An 18,344-nucleotide genomic window follows, 5' to 3' on the forward strand; every position below is an offset into this window, starting at 1 on the left:
AAACCCTAATGTAAACCCTAATAAAATTTACTAGTTACTCAAAGCTATCGGAGAGAGAAATGATATTACCCATAAGTGGTGCCTTATTTTCAGACTCTCTGAGTCCCCATCTGGATCTGACCGCCGTCATTGGTAGATAACATAGTGCCATTCGTGCTGTGGGTGAAGTAGGGCTCCAGCATTCTCAATTGTTAGGTGACAAGCATCCGCTAATTCATGCCCAGGATTGAAAATTATAGCATCCTGCTTGCGACCTGTGCTCCTATTATCCGGCTTCTGGTGCCGAATGTCTCTAATAATGGATCGCCGAGCAAGGATTACCCTGGCTCTGACATCCTATCTGGTGGAGCGAGCCAGGGGCTGGAACTGGACTTGGTACGCGATACAAATGACCAGGATACGGTCGCTCTTGCTATGCCCATGACAGATAAACAGGAAGGTCGGATTTTGTCAGGAGTCGAGCGTATGGGAATTCATCATGCGAGGAGTGTGGTTTTTCGGACCGACATTCATTTTCATCTTGATTCAGATAGATCATCTACGAGACGCCTGATGGACTAAGCCGGGTGATGATAGTTGTGGTGCCTGCACTCATCACTTCCACTCCTATCTCTTTCTGCTTGGGGCTATTGGATACGTACACAGACAAGCCTGAACATCAAAGCGCATCTCCTCCTGAGCAACGAAAATGCTTTGTAATGGCCTTTCCGAGGCAAAGCCCGAGACCCAATCGCCAGTGGCGTTAGCTGGCTGATCTGGACAAAATCGGGGTCTTCCGTGCGGCCTATCCTGCTATGGCAAAAGATCGGGAGGAAATGGGGAATGGTCCAGCGATCAGATTCAAAGGCACGTAGGAAAGGAACATACCTGTCGACTCCTGGATGACCAAGACGCCACAGGAGGACGGATGGATTTCCCCGGGGCCAATGCTGGGGTGTTGGGTAATGGAGATCAGTTGGTGATAGATTAGCCTTCGGCTGCATACAAAGAAAGTCAATCCATCGACCCCTGATTTCTGATCCTTCTGCTTTTCTCATCACCACCACCACCACCACCATCCACAGCTTTCACCTTGTTTTCTCAACACCTAGATCATTCTAAGTTAGGAACCCTTGCTTTATAAAGAGAATGGATGCTTACCGCGTGGCCCTTACCACCATCCCTGCTCACCAAAGCTGCAAAGAACCGCTCTACGGGATTTTCGGCGACAGCCTTCATCATAAGTCATGCCCGTCGGGGAGAATACTGGTAGCGGCAATGGTGAGTCATCTTTCTCTTGGGCGGTACGAGCAGAATTCGAATCTAACTGCTATGGGTCTGCAGCTGGGTCTTACGTCGCTGCTTCATGGGTATGCACCTTCCTTGTCAGCAGTCCATACACGCACAGCAGTCTGATTCCAACTTGTAGGCATTGAGCACGATGGCGGGCCTAATCCTTGTCGCCCGATACAGCATCAAGTCCTGGATCCGCTGGGCCATCCCCAAGGTCAGCTCTCCGGAGCGCTTATGGGGCATCGAAGACCTATTCTACCTCCTCAGTTTCAGCTTCGATTTCACGCAGATGGTTTTGTACCAAAAGAGGTTCTTTTCATACCACTCTACCGGCGCTGCAACTCTGCACATGTCTCTAACGATCCTAGTTTTGACGCAGGGCTTGGGCGCCCCGCATCGACCTTGGCTCAGCCCCAAATCAGTGACACGTTGAGATATGCGTATATCGGCCAACTCTTTGGTGAGTGCCTGCCCAATATTCAACCTGCGTGCAGTCATATTGTTCGATTGACACGGGTACTAAGAGGTCATTGCTGTGATGCTCGCCCGCATTGGAATAATGTATTTCCTCCTGCGGTGCTTCCACGGGGCTGATATGCGCCTCCGTGTCGCGATTATGATCTGCATAGGTGTTCAAATCATTGTCAACCTGGCAACGGATTTGCAGGTTCTTTTGATGTGCGGTTCCCGCACATCTCACACGGTAGGAGAGCTCTGTCATCCGGCCACCACCCCAAGAATGGGACACGCTGACGCGACTTTTGCAGGCCAACCGACTTGCGTATTTCCACTACATGTGGGATCCGCTCCCGACTGATGGGTCTGTGGCGTGCCAGCAACCTGTTTCGCAAGTGGTCACCGGATTGATCCAGGGGGGCAGGTCTCCACCCACCTCTTTCGCATTGCGTCTGCTAACTCCGCAGCTAGGATTGAACACCGCGATCGATTTCTTCCTGGCCATTCTCGCCGGGGTGCAGCTCTGGCGCTTCCCACTGGCGCGGAAAGTTCGCAGTCAATCGCTCATTTCGCGCTTCAAGAAGCTTCCTCGGGAGGCGCGCAACCGGCGCTTGCGGCAGACAGCGGCAATCAGCGGTCCGCTGCTACTCTCCGGGATTGCATCTCTGGTTAAGACGACAGTAAGTAGCGTGCGCCTTCCTCGCAGCTAGGCGAAGCTCGTGGCTAACCAGCCGGTCGTGCAGCTACTCCATACGATGAATAGCGTTGATGACATGGCTCGTGAGATCATCCGTCGCCAGGCGTGCTTCGGTAGACTGACCCTGCTCGAATAGATGCGATTGTGCTGTTCATTCTATTAGCGAAGTAGGTCGCGCATATGATATTTCTCTTGCGTTTGACCACCCCACGGGAGACCTTGCTGACTTTACCCATCTCTAGAGTCGAGAACGCCTGCCTCTTGGTTGCTCCGTGTGCACCTGTCTTCCGATTACTGTTTTCGTTAGTATCAAAGACCGGGGCGCGGAATCTGGGATACCCCTGGTATGGCAATCAGCCTGGCGCACGCGGCCAAGCGCTGGAGCTGGAGGCCGTCCCACATACTCAAGTGAAGGGAACCGTCGTCATGTCGACGGTCGACAAAGACACACCACCGGAACAACCTCCAGCGGGTGAAGCAGTAATTATCCGAACGGATATCATGGTGGAATATGCCTCGGAATGAACCGCTTAGGTTCGGGATGTTGTTTGGGTGTGGTGTGACGTGACAGTGAGGAGGGGGTGAGGAGGGGGTGTGGAGGGGGTGTGGAGGGGGTGGCTTTGCAACACCTCGATCGCTACTTCCATCTCTTGTCTTGTATTAGAATGGATTCTTGGATTTTCATCGAACCTGAGGCACTACTGGTTGTGCATGCGTGTGAGCCCAGAGGCATTACCGCATCCCCAGGAAGCGAGCTGTGTAACTAGAATTACCCCGCATTTGAGACTGACTCTGTTATGTTATAACCCTTGACGTATAACCCAGCCATCCACCCCATCGTTCAAAACTGATTCTCCCCGGGTCCTCTTCTATTGGAACTTATCTCCGTAACAGGTTCGCATCCCACGCAACGCAACATGACCACTCAAATGGACCTTCCCGACACCATGCGTGCCGTGGTCTTCCGCGGTCCATATGAGGTGGCCGTTGAGGAGCGGCCCACCCCCAAGCTACAAACCCCTAAGGATGTGATCCTCAGGGTGTCTACCTCGGCTTTATGCGTACCTTACCCCCCCCCCTCCTCTCTCTCCACAAGTCACACTTGGTGTTGATCATCTCTGAACATATCTCATATCTGCGATAATCCAGGGCTCCGACCTGCACTTCTACCGCGGGCACCTGAAATGCCCCACCAATTTCATCTGCGGTCACGAGTTCGTCGGCACCATCGCGAAGAAAGGCGAGGAGGTGACCGAGTTCGAGATTGGCGATGAAGTGGTGGTCCCCTTCTACGCGACCTGCCAGGAATGTTACTACTGCGTGCGTGGACAGGCCAGTCGATGCAGCCAGGGCTTTTTGTTCGGCAACTCGGCCCCGGCCAACACAATCGATGGCGGCCAGGCCGAGTACGTGCGAGTGCCTTTGGCTTCCACCACTCTCGTCCCCAAACCCTCCACCATCCCCGACCATATGCTCGTCCTCATGGCCGATATTTTCCCCACGGGATACTTCGCTGCCTCCCGATTCCTCGCCAATCTGACCCAACGCGACCGTGACGAATACACCGTGGCCATCGTGGGCTGCGGCCCCGTGGGCCTCTGCACCATTGTCAGCGCACTCACCATGGTTTCCAAAGTCTATGCGATAGATTCCGTGCCCGAACGCCTCGCTGAAGCAGAACGCCTCGGGGCGATCCCTCTCCCTCTCTCCTCTGATCCGGTCGCCAAGATCCGCTCCGTCACTGACGGCCGTGGCGCGGACGTGGTCATTGAAGTAGTCGGTCACGCCGACGCCTTCATGATGTGCTTTGACATGGTCCGCCCATGGGGCACAATCCACTCCATCGGGGTGCACAGCGAGATGCTACCGTTGAATGGGCAGCTGTGCTACGGCAAGAATGTCACCATGGCGTTCGGACGCTGCCCCGTGCGCAGCATCTTTGATGAAGCCCTGGCCGTCTTTCAGAAGGTGTACCCCAAGTTGGAGTTCCTCTGTAGCCACGTCGTGCCCCTCGAGGAGGCTCCACAGGCGTACCGGGACTTTGAAGCGCGAAAGGCACACAAGATTGTCTTTCGGCATGGGAGGGTGAGTTCGTAGTGCACGGTGGCTCAGTAGTCACTCTTTTATTGAAAGCTGAGCGCGCGCTGGGTATGTACATGATGAAGCTTTGGATAGGGAAGTGGAGAGAGGTTAGGGCTGGATTGGAAGTTACTGTAAATCATGAATTGTGCCAGAAATAACCATCAACATTCTCATCCTTCTCATTCATCAACGCTTCAGCTAAAGAACCCATCGTCCGCTGCCGCTTTCGTCGCTGACTCGTGAGCTCCGCGCTCCATGCGCTCATGGTATCCCGGTCCATAAATCATCAACCCCACCTGGACGAGCTGATCCTTCTTGTATTGGAACTCGCGCAAAGCCATCTGCAGGGCGGGCATCTAGATGCGACGACTGTGTCAGTGACAGATTCAGCGACAACATGGAATACGTGAGGCCACGAACATTGACTTGACTCCATCTCTCAAAGGACATCTCCTCTTCAACTATTCCCTCACTCTTAGCTTCATGATAGTACATGCGCGCTTTGTGATGCTGGATCTTGAAGTTTTTGGCTGCGTCGCCAAACTGGTGCTTGGCCATCTCGAACCGCGGATCATCGTGGCTGCCATGGAGTCCCTCCGTGTTGGTCAGATAGTCCCACAGACCGAGGTCAAGCGGTTTGTCGGTAGGGCAGGTGTGGAGAGGCATTGTGAGGGATGAGTGGAATCCGAGCGGTAACGTTATAGGGATTTCCCAGAGAGCGTATAGCATCTAGCTTTTTATATACGGTCGCCGTCGGGTAGAATTTCCTTGACGCTACAGTGAGATTCTACGACCTATCTGGACAGTTGGGAGTATTGCCACTTGGAGGAGTTAAGCCCCATAGCTCAGCACAGCAATGGTGGCGCAGCCTGGTTCCTGAGGCCGTGCACGGGCGGGCCATCGGGTATCTTGTCCCGATCGCGGCGGGGATACGATGCCATCCCTCGTGAGACCCACCATACTGACTCGCAGTTGTCAACGGCATGACTTGACGGTCTGCATAATTGCATAGTTGATCACTTAGTTAGTCCCAGCCCTAGCTATTGGGTATCGCACGACCGAATGCACCGGAGAAATCGTACGAGCTTAGCATTTGAGACATATGAAGTTGACCGGGGCCATGATGCAGCAGTCGGCTGCAAGCCTACAGCAGACGAGACCTGCGATGTACCCGTTAGATAAACACATCGGCTTGCTTCTGCAAGTCCAAAAATATCCCCTTGTCATGGCCGGGAATGACCTGCCCCTTGGTGATGCGCTGGAGATGCTTCAGCCGTTGCGTGCTCCGGAACCAGGAGGGGTGGTCACGTGCCAGCCAGCCCTGAGGGATCCCATCGCGCCACTGCAGCCATCACACCAGATTAGCTAGCTTGCCTCGGGGAAGGAGAAAATAACATACATTCTCGATTACATGACAATGATCACTGATGAAGAAGAAAGTGCCGGTGTGGAGCATGTTGATCTGCATCCCGATCAGCCCCTCGGTGTGGCCGGGGAGATGGTGGAGGGTGATGCCCTGGCAGAAGTCGAGCGTCTGGTCGTTGAATGTCTTCCAATTTCTATCTAGCTCCATTAGCCCAGGGCGCTCAAGGGATTTAGGGAGCGGGATCGCATACAAAGATAACTTCAGGTAATGCTCCAAGTAGACCCCACTATCCGCCCCGGTCGCGACCGACCAGAACGCACTGGTCAGCTCCTTCTCATGCACCCAGATCTCGACGTCCTTGCGATCGAAGAACTCGTCCAGCCCACCGGCATGATCCAGGTGGAGATGCCCGATAATGATCTTGCGGATATCCTCGATGCGATGGCCGGTGGCCTCGACGGCGGCGCGCAGCTCATGGCGGGGCTCGTAGCGCACGCGCGCGAAAATGTCGACCGCCACCGGGCCCCAAACCTCGGGGTAGTCCTTCCCACTACCGGTTTCCCAAAGAATCAATCCTTCGTGGGGATGGTCGATCAGAACGCAGTACATGGGCATCTCGCAGCGTTCGTTCACAAAGGAGCGGTGCTCGGTGGACTTGAGGCTGGTGTTGCCGCCGCGGACGACGAAGCCCTTGTCGCATTCCAGCCAGCCCACTTCCAGGAGGTGGAACCTGGTGCCCGGCGGGCAGACATTCGAGATGGCATTGGGGACGGCACCTTGGTCGAGCTGGGCTTGGATGGCCGACATGATAAATTGGGGGTCGAGGAGGAGTCGTGTTGCGTGTCGTGCGTAATCTCATGTGCCTTGGTTGCTATATGTGAGAGCTGACCCGCGCTGTTACCCCGCACATTGTGTAAAGATGATCATTGATCATCAGAGTGCGGGGCTCAAGTGCACCAGTCCAGGACTTACTCCTTCAGGTACACACTAGTAGGACTCCATCAAGCTCGCTCCATTCAGTACCTACTCCTTTATGCTTCGAAGTTCTTGATTAACGTTATCATCTAGCTGCGAATTATCCCAAGTTCACTGGGGATGTAAAGCTCTTGTGAGTCTTGCAACCAGGACAGGTCTTGGTCCCTCTGTTGCAATAGTCATTCGGATCTCGAAGCTCGGAGATATGAGAGCGACAAGGAAACTGCCGTGGCGTCACAGACTGGTGACAAGTGGGGTGGATGGAAAATTGGGAATGTCGGGACTTCGGGACTTCGGAATTTGGGGGTTTCGGGATTTGGAGAATTGGGGGATTGGGGATTGGGGATTGGGGATTGGAGGATTCCCCCTCCACCACCTGCTTGCAATATAGTTAACTTATAAGTTATAACCACTACCAATACAAGACAATCCATCTTTTATTGAATTGTGAATCAACATTTTTGCTCTCTGCCTTTCCCCGCTCCATCACCCCCCAAGAAAGGTGCCCTTACTCGTCCATCAAAAATGCCCCGTACACTCTCCGACCTCAAGCGCAAGGATCTCTTCCAAACACAGGGGTTCATCGCTCATCAATGGGTCGATTCCACTAGCGGGTCAACCTTCGAGGTCCGCAATCCGGCGACGCTGGACCTCCTAGCCACCCTGCCGGAAATGAACGCAGAAGACACCAATCAAGCCGTACAAGCCGCCTACGAGGCGTTCAAGACCTTCAAGAAAACCACAGCCCGCCAAAGAGCCCAGTGGCTACGAAGATGGTATACGCTCTGCCTCGAGCACCAAGATGATCTCGCCCTCATCCTGACCCTGGAGAACGGAAAACCCCTGGCCGAAGCTAAGGGGGAAGTCGCCTACGCGTCCTCATTCCTGGACTGGTTTGCCGGTGAAGCCGAACGGGCGTACGGGGAAGTCATCCCTCCTGCCAACCCCAGTCAACGAATTATCACGATCAAAGAGCCCCTGGGGGTAGCCGCCTGCCTGGCCCCATGGAACTTTCCCTTGGCGATGATCACCCGCAAAGTGGGTGCCGCCCTAGCAGCTGGGTGCACGACCGTTTGGAAACCCGCCGGCGAAACGCCGCTGAGTGCGCTCGCCCTCGCTGTCCTCGCCCAGGAAGCGGGCCTCCCCGCCGGCTCAATCAATGTGCTCACCACCCTCAACAACGTCAACGAGGTGGGGTCCGCCTTATGCGAGAACCGCTTGGTCCGCAAGCTCAGCTTTACCGGGTCGACACGCGTGGGTAAACTGCTCGCGCAGAAGTGCAGTGTCAATCTCAAGAAGCTGTCTCTCGAGCTGGGTGGCAACAGCCCGTTCATCGTCTTTGACGATGCTAAGCTAGAAACCGCCGTCGATGCCTTCTTGCTGGCCAAGTTCCGGAATGCGGGGCAGACCTGCATCACAGCCAACCGCGTCTTTGTCCAGGAGGGCATCTACGATCGCTTTGCTGCCGCCTTGGTGGAACGCGTCAAAACCTTGCGAGTCGGCAATGGCGTGGTCGACGGGGTGACCATCGGCCCTTTGACGCACGAGCGCGCGGTCGACAAGGCTGTTAGCCACATCAACGGTTCGTTCAATTCATACCCGTACAATGTCGAAGCTGCTAATCGATGTCTTTCGAACAGATGCCACCTCCAAGGGCGCCTCCGTCCTGCTGGGCGGTGCCCCCTGTCAGCCCGATAATCTCAAGGGCTACTTCATGCAGCCCACCATCCTGAGCAATGTCACGCCGGAGGCGCAAGTGACCCGCGAAGAGACCTTTGCGCCGGTGGTTGCCTTGTACCCCTTCATGACCGAGGAAGAGGTAATTGAACGAGCCAACGACTGCGACGTGGGTCTAGGTAGTTACATTCTCACCGAGTCTATCTCGCGTATGTGGCGAGTGGCCGAGAGCCTGGAGGTCGGCATGGTCGGCGTCAACCTGGGAGGGCTGGGTGCGTGCGAAAGCCCCTTTGGAGGCGTGAAGGAGTCGGGCTACGGGCGCGAGGGAAGCAGCCATGGCATCGATGAGTATCTATCCGTGAAGAGCATCTTGATTAGTGCATCGAATTGATTTGACGGGCGAGAAGATGGACTGGCCTGATTCAGGATCCATGATGTTAGTGTTTCCGGTATGCGGCGGGGAAATGAAAGCATTCTATGTACTGTCCAACCTCTAAGCAGCAACTGGAGAGTTTTAAAAGCTGTATTGGGCATATAACATGGTGGTCGCTGTCTGAGTTATGACATTTTCCGATGTATATATGCGATTAAATAGCGTAATACCTATAATAGCTGCGCAGAAGGCACGAAGTGAATCCCACCAGCACACCGATAACCCGTCGCTTGTTTAATCCACCTAAATCCCACGGGGCAAACACCCATCTCTTGCAATTTCTGCTGAGCAGCCTCCTCCTGCTTCCCCCGCTCCTCAATCTCGACTCTTTCTCGGGCCAGGCTTCGGAGCTGCTTCTCATACTCACAGCGTTCGTCACCATCCGGCTCAGTGGCACTACTCTTCAGCTGCCTCTTGATACTCTCCTCTCGACGAAGAGTTTCTGCATCACGGTTCCTCTGCTCCTCGCTACGCTTTTGATCCGCTTGCAGTTGCATCCAGACCTCGTCAGAGACCCCCGGGTCGCGACCCTCGTCTGAACAAGAGTTGCCCGAAGTAGTCGCAGATGGGTCACCAGTTGCGGTGCCAGAGCGAGCCTGGTCCTTGACAGCGGAGACGGACGATTTGGAGAAAGGGGGGGCTGAGAACGGTGCGACCTTTGATGTCAAGGACCCATCTCTGGTCTGAGGATTTGAGGTAGTGGCCGTCGCTCGAAGCCGCCGTTCCTCAATTGTCGATTTCATAACGTCGATTACCATCGCTTGGGTAAGCGCTAGTCCCTTGCCTCCCGCATCCTGTGGGCACGAGAAGACCTTTCGAATAATTGTGTCAGAGATGGTCTTGACGTCCCGACCATTTCCCCACCCAGGCAGTGTGGATATATATTCAAAGGAGTCCAAAACCTGAGACATGAATTGATCGTCAGGGTCATGAACCGCCTTTAAATCGACTCGATCGAGCTGTCCCAGACTATCCCGCAGGAGTACCCAGCACTGAGAGGCAGTAAGATTTTGGAACGAGACCGTTTCTAAGAACCGGCTGGTCAGACCAGGATTGGATGCCATGAGACGATTGATCTCTCCCTCATACCCGGCTAATATAACAATAAGCTTCTTGTGGAACTTCTCTTTCGTCAAACGATCGACCGACTCATCCATGGCCTCTTTACCAAAGGTCCCGTCAGCGAGTCTGTACGCTTCATCGATGAAGAGGACCCTGCCCAGTCCTTTCTCAAGAAGCCGCTCGGTCTTGGGTCCAGTCTGTCCAACATACTGTGCAACAAAATCAGAGGCCGATGACTCGATCACCTCGGTTGTGGCCAGAATGCCCATGTCGTAGAAGATCTACCCACGCGTCGCGCTGTCGACGTCTTGCCGGACCCTGGAAATTCTGTCAGCAATGCCACATGCTCCAGACGCAGAACGCAAAAGATATCCCATACCCGGAGGACCACGGAACAGAAAGTTGAACGGTATATTGTGTCGGGGATCCAACCCCAATTGCTTCGTGTTCCGAACCACATTTTGATAGCCCTCGAGCTGCGCCACCAGGTGCTCGCAGCCCACAACTCCTTCGAAAGGCTTCCGGCAGTTGGTAACGGCTTTCTGCTCTCGATCATAATCGGGGTCAAAGGCGAGCGGCTCCAAGATGTCAATGTTTCTGGTTTTCCGCGCAGAAAGCCGCTGCTGGTGCCGTAGTTTGGCCTTGTCTAGAAGGATGTCCACCTCCCCAGCATTACCAAAGTTGGGTCGGTTCCGGGCGCGAGCCAGACATTGGCGAACAACCAGCTTTGCATCCTTGGTGGCATGAAAGCCTGCTTGCTTCAATTTGAGAGCTAGGATCTCTTGAAGGTCATCATCACTGAAGTCCTGGAAGTCAAACGCAGTGCCCATAGGGAAGCGTCAGGAGAGTCCTTCGTTCACTGTCTGAACCATCCTTCCATTGCGCCCCTGTATCCGAGAAGCAGAACACACCGGTCATCGCCGGGGACGCTTGGCACTTCCGCAACTAGGGTGTCAATTACAGCCACCTTGTAGATATCTGGGCCTCCGATCGATTCAGACCCCGAGGAACTACCACCAAGCATGTAAGCCTCGTCGACGACAAGGACTTTGCCTAGAGTGGAAGCCAAGATGCCCTTTGTCGCAGCCTCAGAGCCGCCAATGACGTTGCCGATGAAGTCGGATGGATTCTTGACAACAACTGTTGCGGTAAGCAAAGTCAGTGAACACTGTCTGTGAATGGCCGGCAGGTGGAAAGGAGAGGATTGTGATCATTACCTTCTCCGTTGGACAGGTATCCCATATCTGCCAAGAGCTTTCCAAAAGGCTTTGCGACGGTGGTTTTGCCAGTGCCGGGATTGCCTACGAATACTTTGTTCAGGGAAAATTCCACTAAGGGTTTCTCTGCTAGTTCACGCGCATAGTTGAACTGGATTGTGTCAAATAGCGCTTCTACCGACTGCTTGACACTTTGCAGACCGGTCAAGGCTCGAAGCTTGCCCCACGTAGCATTCTTTTTCAGCACTGTTCGCGGATCTGGTCCAAGAAGATCTTCTTTCGTCAGAAGCAGATCATCAGCAGGTCTCTTGAGTCGACGTTGCCGTTGTAGTCGTTTGGCCTGGCGCTCCGTGATGCGTGCAAAAACGTTGTGCACTGCTCGAGCATTTCCGAATTCTTCACGGCCACGCCCACGGCCGACACGGCGGGCGACAATCCGCATATAGAGCCCGCCGGTGCCTTCTTCAACCCTCATGCGTCCATTGTATTTCTTGTGCATGTGGTGCTGGAGATTACTTTGAAGCTCCTCGTCTGGGTAATCCTTGAACTGAAGTTCGACTGGGAACCTGCTTGGAATACCGGGATTATGAGCGAAAAAGCTTTCCATGTTCTTGTTATATCCGGCGATGATTAACACAACCTTCCCGGTCAGATTTTCGACTTCTGCCAGCAGAAAGTCCAGAACCGAGCTCTCCCCGGTACTGTTCCCAGATGTTAGCTGATAGGCTTCATCGATGAACAGTGCCCCTCCCCCAATCGACTTGATCTCTTCAAGGTGTTTCTGACAACCCTGGACACCACCATTTGCTAGCTTGGACCCCGAGGTCTCAACGAAGAAGCTACCGGGGATGACGCCAACCATGCTCAGAAACCGAGCATACAGTCGTGCCACGGTTGTTTTTCTGGTACCTGGATTTCCAAGAAGGGCTGCGCCAAACCGCTCGGCCACAAGACTGGCACCTTGTCGAACCACCACATCCACCTTGGCCTTGATACCAAGGAAGCTTTCCTTGACACTCTCGAGTCCGATCATGTCCATCAAGGTGTCCAGAGCTTCATTTGACTGGCCTTCGTCCTGTTTCTGCCTCTGCCATTCATCTTGTGCTTCCGACTGCAGTGGTATCATCCTGGTGCCATCTTCGGGTTGTGGATCGGCAGGGAATGCCCCTGGCAAGGCAGTCGGTGGGCAAGCGTGAGTACGATCAGCAGCTGCAGTTAGGATTTTCGGCTCCTCTTCCTTTCGAGCAAGAGCGTCGCGACGATCCTGATTGCCATGTTTGTCCGTCAAGACTTGTCGCTGCTGTCTGATTCTCTCTTCGATTTCTTTAAGCTTCTTCGCGTGCTCCAGCTGGGTCGCTCGTCTTTTTGCTTCTAGTTTTGCATCTTCGCGTTTTCTCCTCTCAGCTTCGACTGCTTCCTCGAGACATGTAGGGCAGGTCCTCGGGGCTCCTTGGTAGCATTCTCAGTAATACCTTTGATTCTTGGGACACGTCTGTTCCATTGTCCTAGTGCATTTTATTCTGCCGTGGAACTCAGCTCGATGGCACCGTCTAGTACAAGAATAGATTCCGCAGGCGAAGATAGCCGAGCTGTTGTGAGCCTGTCAGTCCCCGCCGAAGAGGGCTTTCTTTGATGATGGAGGAATGGGTTGACATACCACGGGTCCGAGCAGCCTCCGTCGGGACATGCTGTATCAAACTCCTTGGGCGATCGGATCACAACCTGGCGATCAGAATGTCTCTCGCATTTAAGCGGAAACCCAGCATACACGTGGCCATATCTTTTGAGCATCTCAAAGAGTGGCCGCCATGTGAGATGTCCTTTGCGGCTCTTGAGGAATGTACCTCCGTTTCCGATCATCACCAGGGCATTTCGTGCGCGGGAGAGGAGAACATTCACACGCTCGGGAGCCGCCGTGAACCCGATGTCTCCCGCCTCGTTGCTTCTTGTGAGGCTTGCAACAACAATATCCCTCTCTTCACCTTGGTACTTATCTGTTTTGAAGGATCACTGTCAGTGACCACGGTTCCTAGGAGACAATACCCCTTCACATACCTATGGTTGAAATACGAATAGGACTTTTCAAGACCTTGGGGCTTCCGAGGGTTAGCAGTCCCGCTTTTAGCAGGTCGTTTGAATCCAAGTCGTTTAACAACGGATCATTGGTTTTGCTCAATCCGCAAAAGAGACAGCTGGCCTAGGTACGGTGTCAGGATGACCATGTCGTCTGTACCATATCCTTGCTGGCCCAGATACTTGGCAACCTTCAAAACCATTTCGACCTCATACAGATTCTGCTTGCTAGTCTTCATACTTGGATCTCTTCTTTCAGAAATGTCACGAAGCTCACGCTCTGGTTGGCAGTGGTCAACAAACACAATATTGTCCTGAAATCCGCGGAGTCAGGTCGCTTGAGTATGCTCTCGGAGTCCTGAAGCTCTGGGTAGGCAAGCTGTAGGACCAGCCGTGAGAGCTCCGGACGCATTCGATGCTGCTTCGCAAGGGAGGTATGCGGATAGCCCTGAGCGATGAGTCGTTCGAAGAGTGACCGAGTGAGGTCGAGGCCATCGCCCTTCTCGACGGACAGGTTGTAGTTGTTCACCTTCGGCCGCAATTGCTTATGATCGCCGATTAGCACCAGCTGCTTGGTGTACAGGGTCATAGCCGTAAGGATGTGACTTTCCAGAATTTCCCCGGCCTCCTCGACTATCACGATGTCGGGTTTAGCCACCCGGAGGGCTCTGGCATACCTGGCCGCCGCGTTAGTCGTACACGCCACAATGCGCTTTGCTTCTAGCACCGCAGAATGCCGTTTGTGATAATAATATTCGTCGAGGTCCGTCGCCTACTGATTAAACCTCTTGATGAGCTCCACAAGCTTGTCGCATTTTTCATGAAGAAGACTGTTGCGCCATTTGCCGACCATCTCTTTGCGCTTGAAGGGCGCCAGTCCCCAGATGTAAGCGTGGTGGGCACTGATCCGGTCTCGAAAACTGCCGGCATCTCTTCCATGTACCCAGGCATCCCAGAGGTAGTACCTATCGATTTTCCTACCATGCCTTCCGACTTGCACCATGCCGTCATGCTGATCAGGTATGGTAAATGCGTCAAACAAGGCGCTTTTGCCCGAGAACTCCAGATACTCGAGAATGTCGTATGTGGTTATATTATCGCCGTTGAATTCCAGTGAGCACGACTCTAACTCTTCGGCTGCCTGATTAAGATCTTCCCTCTTTTTAAGAACAAAAGACCATGAATCAGTGACAGAAGTGCCTATTGACTGTTCGAAAAGTCCCAGGTGCTTGGTTCGCGGCGTCGACCTGGCCCCAAGCCGGACCATGGACGATTCCGGGATGCCAATGTCCAACAGGTTTTCCAGGAATTGATCCAGAGCGTGATTGGTGTAGCAGATGACCATCATCGTCTTACACGTCTTATCATGCAAAATCTTCGCGATCAATGCCCCGAGATATGACTTTCCCGTTCCTGCAATGGCATGGATTATTTCGCTGCGGTCGGACACATATTAAGCGTTCATGTAAACTCACCAGGCGGCCCCTGAATTGTGCTTACGCTCTGCTGCCGCCCATTCAAGAGCGACTGAAGCTGCGAGTCATCCAATTATACCTTCATCTCAGTGGCAAGAATGGCGTCCAGTGACTCGCCGTTCGTTGTTTGGATCTGGCCAACAACGGTTGCAAGATTGTCGTCCAACGTCAAAAGCTCTAGCTTTGGCTCCGACGCAAGCAGTATTTGAGAGAGTGAAAACTCCATCACCTGCTGTAAACGTTGGAGGATTGGTTCGCAAGCGAAGATTGGTGTATCAACAGGGAGGAAGGTGAAGGCCGGGCCCATCTTGGCGCATGTAAATAGACGTGTGAGTGCATCGGTGCCAGACACTACCAGGGCGAGAGTGGGAAGATCATCAAGCAGGTCTGAGGACCCGCGATCAAGGGTTACAAATACGACAATATCCATTTTGCTCAGCAAGCACCCAAATGCCTGGTGACTAAATATGTGTGGGTTGTCATCGAGCAATTTCTTGCGATCCGCTTTGGGCAGGCTAGACAAGTGTGGCAAACCCTTCGTGCAGGCAAACTCAAGATAGCAGGTCCTTCTTCGGTCGTCGGTGCCACAGCCAACTCCTGTCAAACATAGCCCATGGACCGGGGGGGCAGATCTCCTTCCTTTTTTCTGACCGCGAGCGATCTAGAGATCATTGCGCAGCTCGGCGAGAAGGTCTTCTCTCAACAGGCGAAACTGGTTATCGTAATGCATTACAGCCCGTTGTGCTTCGGAGACGTTGTAGACATCGCACATCCGCCTGTAGTACGGAATTTCTACTGAAGCGATTTCATCCGGGATGGGCAAAATCGAGATTTCCCGGAAGTCTTTGAAGTCGTTGTCGTGCCTCCCTCCTGGTCGGTAGCTATCGTCTAGATCCACCTTGGTCCTGATGGTCTTCGCAATGTTCTGGGTTCGATACCCGATAGTCCTGACTTCCTGGAAGGTTGAATTGAGGAAGGTTCGACTCTGCGTGATGTTCTCGGCAGTGTCAATAAAATCGGAAGAGTATCCTGGAGAGCTGAGCAGCTTCAGAAGCAACCAGACAGAGCTTAACTCTGCGTGCTCACTGAGTTTCTTCGAGGTGTGAGCTTGCAGGAATACTGTCCAGAAGGTGCGAGGATTGGTGATGCAGGAGACAAGCTGGCGGAGAAATTGTCCATTGCCAAAGCTCTCGATAGTGGGTTTCGTATATAGCTCAAGAACTCTGCGGCCGAAGTGTTGACAAACTCAGTCGATGAGTCGACACGGAAACTGTTCTGCAGTGCCTCAAGAAGACTTGGGGAAGCAAGCACCCTCTCATTACAGCGCAGAGAGTCCTCTTGCGCGCAAAGTGACTCTAGGAACAGCTTGGGATCGGCGGACCTTTCCACCCTTCTCTTACCTTTTTCGATGAGCGATAGATATTTCGTGAGGCGGTCTGAGCGAGTAGCCATATCGTGGAAAATTCACCTCGAGCATTTTCATACCAGTGGGTATAGCATGAGGCGGAGGAGAGGAAGCAGAAGGCCACTGATGTGAAGGAAGGATTGGGTTGGGACAACCCCGCCCCAGACCAACGCACCATTGGAGGTTGGATGAGGGTTTAGATGTCACAGTGGCGCAATTGGCTGGAAACCAGCGTTTGGGCCTTCATGTGACACAAAGGAAGTCTTCTGCTTCCGTTCGCTCGATGCTTCCTGACTCACGCGGCCCGATGGCGTTCTTCGATGAACAGACTTCTTGTCGATTGTGATCGCCAGCGATAATGTGGGGAGCCCCAAAAAGACGTTACAGAGCCAGCATTCGTGGAGGTTCGCGACGGGGCTGGCTTGGGCTTGGTCACCAGACGCGCAAACCAGAACCGGTCTACGAGTCCCCGGCCCCTCCATGCGGTCCACTACTTGTGGAGATCGAGCAATATAACCTTGGAAGATCTCAAGAGAGTCCTCTGATTACCTCCTGCGAGTACTTGACCTCGTACACATGGTTGGGGCGCGATTCGCCGTCAATCATAATTCCGGGTATAGCTTCTCATCCCCGGAGTGCTGAACTTGAGTCTTAAACGCTAAAAAACCCCATGTCGCTAGGCGAGCCACCTGTCTGGACTCCCCCAACCGAGGACAGGCAACTCCAAGCCGACTGTGGCAAGTATTTACGTGACCCAAATGCTGCTAGATATCCTGCCTATCCATGGGAGGCGGCCTTTACAGCGATCGAAAAGCAGTATCCCGAATATGATCTCGCCAACACAGATATTGTGACCTGCTCCAGTACTTTGAGCAATCTCAAACGTTTTGCTCGAGGGGTCGACAAAAGCTTCAGGTTTGTCCTAGAAACGGTGGGCGACACCGTTTTTTTCATTAGACGGGAGAACTCGCCAACCAACTTGATACCTGATATTCGGGGGTACGGGCACACATTCCTAGACGAATACACAATTTGGAGGCCTGGTCTTGCCGGTTCAGAGTCCCATCAACGAATCATTCAGTATGACTTTGGTGGCCTTCATTTCCTCGTTCGTTTTGAGTCGGACGGATACATCCCAGAGAAGAAGATGCAATAACAAGAGTGCCGTAGCTCTGACAGTGAAAGAAGAATGCCATATAAAACTCTGGAGGCTGAAGTTGACAGTCTGGTAAGTAAGCTCGGAGAAGACCACACTCCGGAACCAGCTCAAAGCTCCGGAGATTTGAAGTTTCGCGAAGGAGGACGGTCGATCTCCCAGAGCACTATCATTGACATCAAGACACGCTCAATGTTTGACTTCCAGACCCGCACTGTGAGGAAAGAGATCGATATGACAGATCTAACTCCTCGCCTCTGGGTGTCACAGATCCCAACTCTGGTCGTGGCGTATCACGACTGGGGTTTGTTCACTGACATTCGGGTGCAAGACATGCGAGAACAAATCACACAATGGGAGCGAGACAAGCAAGAGCTACTGAAGCGGCTGGCATGGGTTCTTCATGAGCTTGTGCAGTATGCAAAAAGCTCAATGACTCGGCTCGAAGTGTGCCGAACGGATTCCGGGCCTCTTCAGATCCGTCGAGTGATTGGAGACGCTCCGGTAGCTTTGTCTCCCGGATTGAAGGCCCGGTGGACTGAAGAGGACGACCTAGAGTCTTCGGGTGATGAAAGCTTTTCCTCGCACGATGACAGTTTTTCTGGCACACATGGTGATGCGCATCTGTCAGAGCGTCGATTCAACCATGATTTAGAGGACTATACAGCATCCTCTTCGGAATAGCGTGGCAGCAGGTCGCCGAGTTGTGCTCCGCGGTGCCATCCCGAGCACTCAATGCTAATGAGACTACAATGTAGCTGTTAACTGAAGCGTTGTAATCTCAAATTGCACAAGGTACAAACTCAACCCTACCATACACTTCAGCACTCTTCGCATACGGTGTGCGACCCGGACCAATGCCAAGAGTGAGGGCGTAGCGAACGCAATTTGCGATCGACGAGTAAGCGGCCGGGTAGATTCCTTGACCTACTTCGTACACTACAGTCACGATTCGAATTTGTAGTCATTTAGTCATTGAGTGGAGAGTGAGATGATAA

The 18,344-nt window shown here is 53.3% G+C and overlaps 7 protein-coding genes across 7 annotated transcripts; 4 read left to right on the forward strand and 3 right to left on the reverse strand.

The window, feature by feature from the left end:
* Positions 1-1,226: 1,226 nt before the first annotated feature.
* On the forward strand, positions 1,227-2,950 carry BO72DRAFT_498297 (uncharacterized protein; the record flags this gene model as incomplete). Its single annotated transcript, XM_040948758.1, has 9 exons — positions 1,227-1,260; positions 1,324-1,349; positions 1,409-1,581; positions 1,641-1,732; positions 1,797-1,975; positions 2,040-2,408; positions 2,472-2,508; positions 2,562-2,592; positions 2,668-2,950. The coding sequence occupies 9 exons, from the start codon at positions 1,227-1,229 to the stop codon at positions 2,948-2,950; spliced, it is 1,224 nt and encodes a 407-aa protein (XP_040799168.1).
* A 124-nt stretch (positions 2,951-3,074) lies between these two features.
* Positions 3,075-4,682, forward strand: BO72DRAFT_433494 (alcohol dehydrogenase family protein). Its single transcript, XM_040943205.1, has 2 exons — positions 3,075-3,486; positions 3,575-4,682. The coding sequence occupies exons 1-2, from the start codon at positions 3,343-3,345 to the stop codon at positions 4,520-4,522; spliced, it is 1,092 nt and encodes a 363-aa protein (XP_040799169.1). The 5' UTR covers positions 3,075-3,342; the 3' UTR covers positions 4,523-4,682.
* Positions 4,683-4,701: 19 nt separating this feature from the next.
* BO72DRAFT_498299 (uncharacterized protein) lies at positions 4,702-5,173 on the reverse strand (the record flags this gene model as incomplete). The annotated part of the gene is made up of 2 exons (XM_040948759.1): positions 4,702-4,863; positions 4,928-5,173. 2 exons carry the CDS (start codon positions 5,171-5,173, stop codon positions 4,702-4,704), a joined length of 408 nt encoding a protein of 135 aa, XP_040799170.1.
* Positions 5,174-5,458: 285 nt separating this feature from the next.
* Positions 5,459-6,853, reverse strand: BO72DRAFT_181014 (N-acyl homoserine lactonase family protein). Its single transcript, XM_040939465.1, has 3 exons — positions 6,124-6,853; positions 5,907-6,066; positions 5,459-5,849 (listed from the first exon to the last, which is right to left on the reverse strand). Exons 1-3 carry the CDS (start codon positions 6,678-6,680, stop codon positions 5,682-5,684), a joined length of 885 nt encoding a protein of 294 aa, XP_040799171.1. The 5' UTR covers positions 6,681-6,853; the 3' UTR covers positions 5,459-5,681.
* Positions 6,854-7,287: 434 nt separating this feature from the next.
* On the forward strand, positions 7,288-9,106 carry BO72DRAFT_433499 (NAD-dependent succinate-semialdehyde dehydrogenase). Its single transcript, XM_040943206.1, has 2 exons — positions 7,288-8,430; positions 8,489-9,106. The coding sequence occupies exons 1-2, from the start codon at positions 7,374-7,376 to the stop codon at positions 8,914-8,916; spliced, it is 1,485 nt and encodes a 494-aa protein (XP_040799172.1). The 5' UTR covers positions 7,288-7,373; the 3' UTR covers positions 8,917-9,106.
* A 22-nt stretch (positions 9,107-9,128) lies between these two features.
* Positions 9,129-16,237, reverse strand: BO72DRAFT_470220 (AAA family ATPase; the record flags this gene model as incomplete). Its single annotated transcript, XM_040947011.1, has 20 exons — positions 9,129-9,683; positions 9,714-9,896; positions 10,048-10,079; positions 10,127-10,301; position 10,338; positions 10,417-10,818; positions 10,890-11,160; positions 11,238-12,676; positions 12,710-12,826; positions 12,895-13,231; positions 13,293-13,408; positions 13,443-13,562; positions 13,616-13,809; positions 13,876-14,082; positions 14,113-14,723; positions 14,786-14,843; positions 15,015-15,289; positions 15,320-15,446; positions 15,519-15,972; positions 16,008-16,237. The coding sequence occupies 20 exons, from the start codon at positions 16,235-16,237 to the stop codon at positions 9,129-9,131; spliced, it is 5,904 nt and encodes a 1,967-aa protein (XP_040799173.1).
* Positions 16,238-16,860: 623 nt separating this feature from the next.
* BO72DRAFT_498305 (uncharacterized protein) lies at positions 16,861-18,030 on the forward strand (the record flags this gene model as incomplete). Its single annotated transcript, XM_040948760.1, has 2 exons — positions 16,861-17,270; positions 17,415-18,030. The coding sequence occupies 2 exons, from the start codon at positions 16,861-16,863 to the stop codon at positions 18,028-18,030; spliced, it is 1,026 nt and encodes a 341-aa protein (XP_040799174.1).
* Between the last annotated feature and the right edge of the window lie 314 nt (positions 18,031-18,344).

The sequence above is a fragment of the Aspergillus fijiensis genome, assembly GCF_003184825.1.
Source record: "Aspergillus fijiensis CBS 313.89 unplaced genomic scaffold BO72scaffold_40, whole genome shotgun sequence".
Classification (NCBI taxonomy): Eukaryota; Fungi; Ascomycota; class Eurotiomycetes; order Eurotiales; family Aspergillaceae; genus Aspergillus; species Aspergillus fijiensis.

What these genes read in the sequence shown, in the direction of transcription:
- BO72DRAFT_433494 (XM_040943205.1), top strand. Translation starts at nt 3,343, where the DNA reads ATGACCACTCAAATGGACCTTCCCGACACCATGCGTGCCGTGGTCTTC. An exon ending in TGTCTACCTCGGCTTTATGC is followed by an intron (nt 3,487 to 3,574) that starts GTACCTTACCCC and finishes GCGATAATCCAG; the next exon opens with GGCTCCGACCTGCACTTCTA.
- BO72DRAFT_181014 (XM_040939465.1), bottom strand. Translation starts at nt 6,680, where the DNA reads ATGTCGGCCATCCAAGCCCAGCTCGACCAAGGTGCCGTCCCCAATGCC. An exon ending in CATTACCTGAAGTTATCTTT is followed by an intron (nt 6,067 to 6,123) that starts GTATGCGATCCC and finishes GGAGCTAGATAG; the next exon opens with AAATTGGAAGACATTCAACG. An exon ending in ATTGTCATGTAATCGAGAAT is followed by an intron (nt 5,850 to 5,906) that starts GTATGTTATTTT and finishes TGATGGCTGCAG; the next exon opens with TGGCGCGATGGGATCCCTCA.
- BO72DRAFT_433499 (XM_040943206.1), top strand. Translation starts at nt 7,374, where the DNA reads ATGCCCCGTACACTCTCCGACCTCAAGCGCAAGGATCTCTTCCAAACA. An exon ending in GGCTGTTAGCCACATCAACG is followed by an intron (nt 8,431 to 8,488) that starts GTTCGTTCAATT and finishes TCTTTCGAACAG; the next exon opens with ATGCCACCTCCAAGGGCGCC.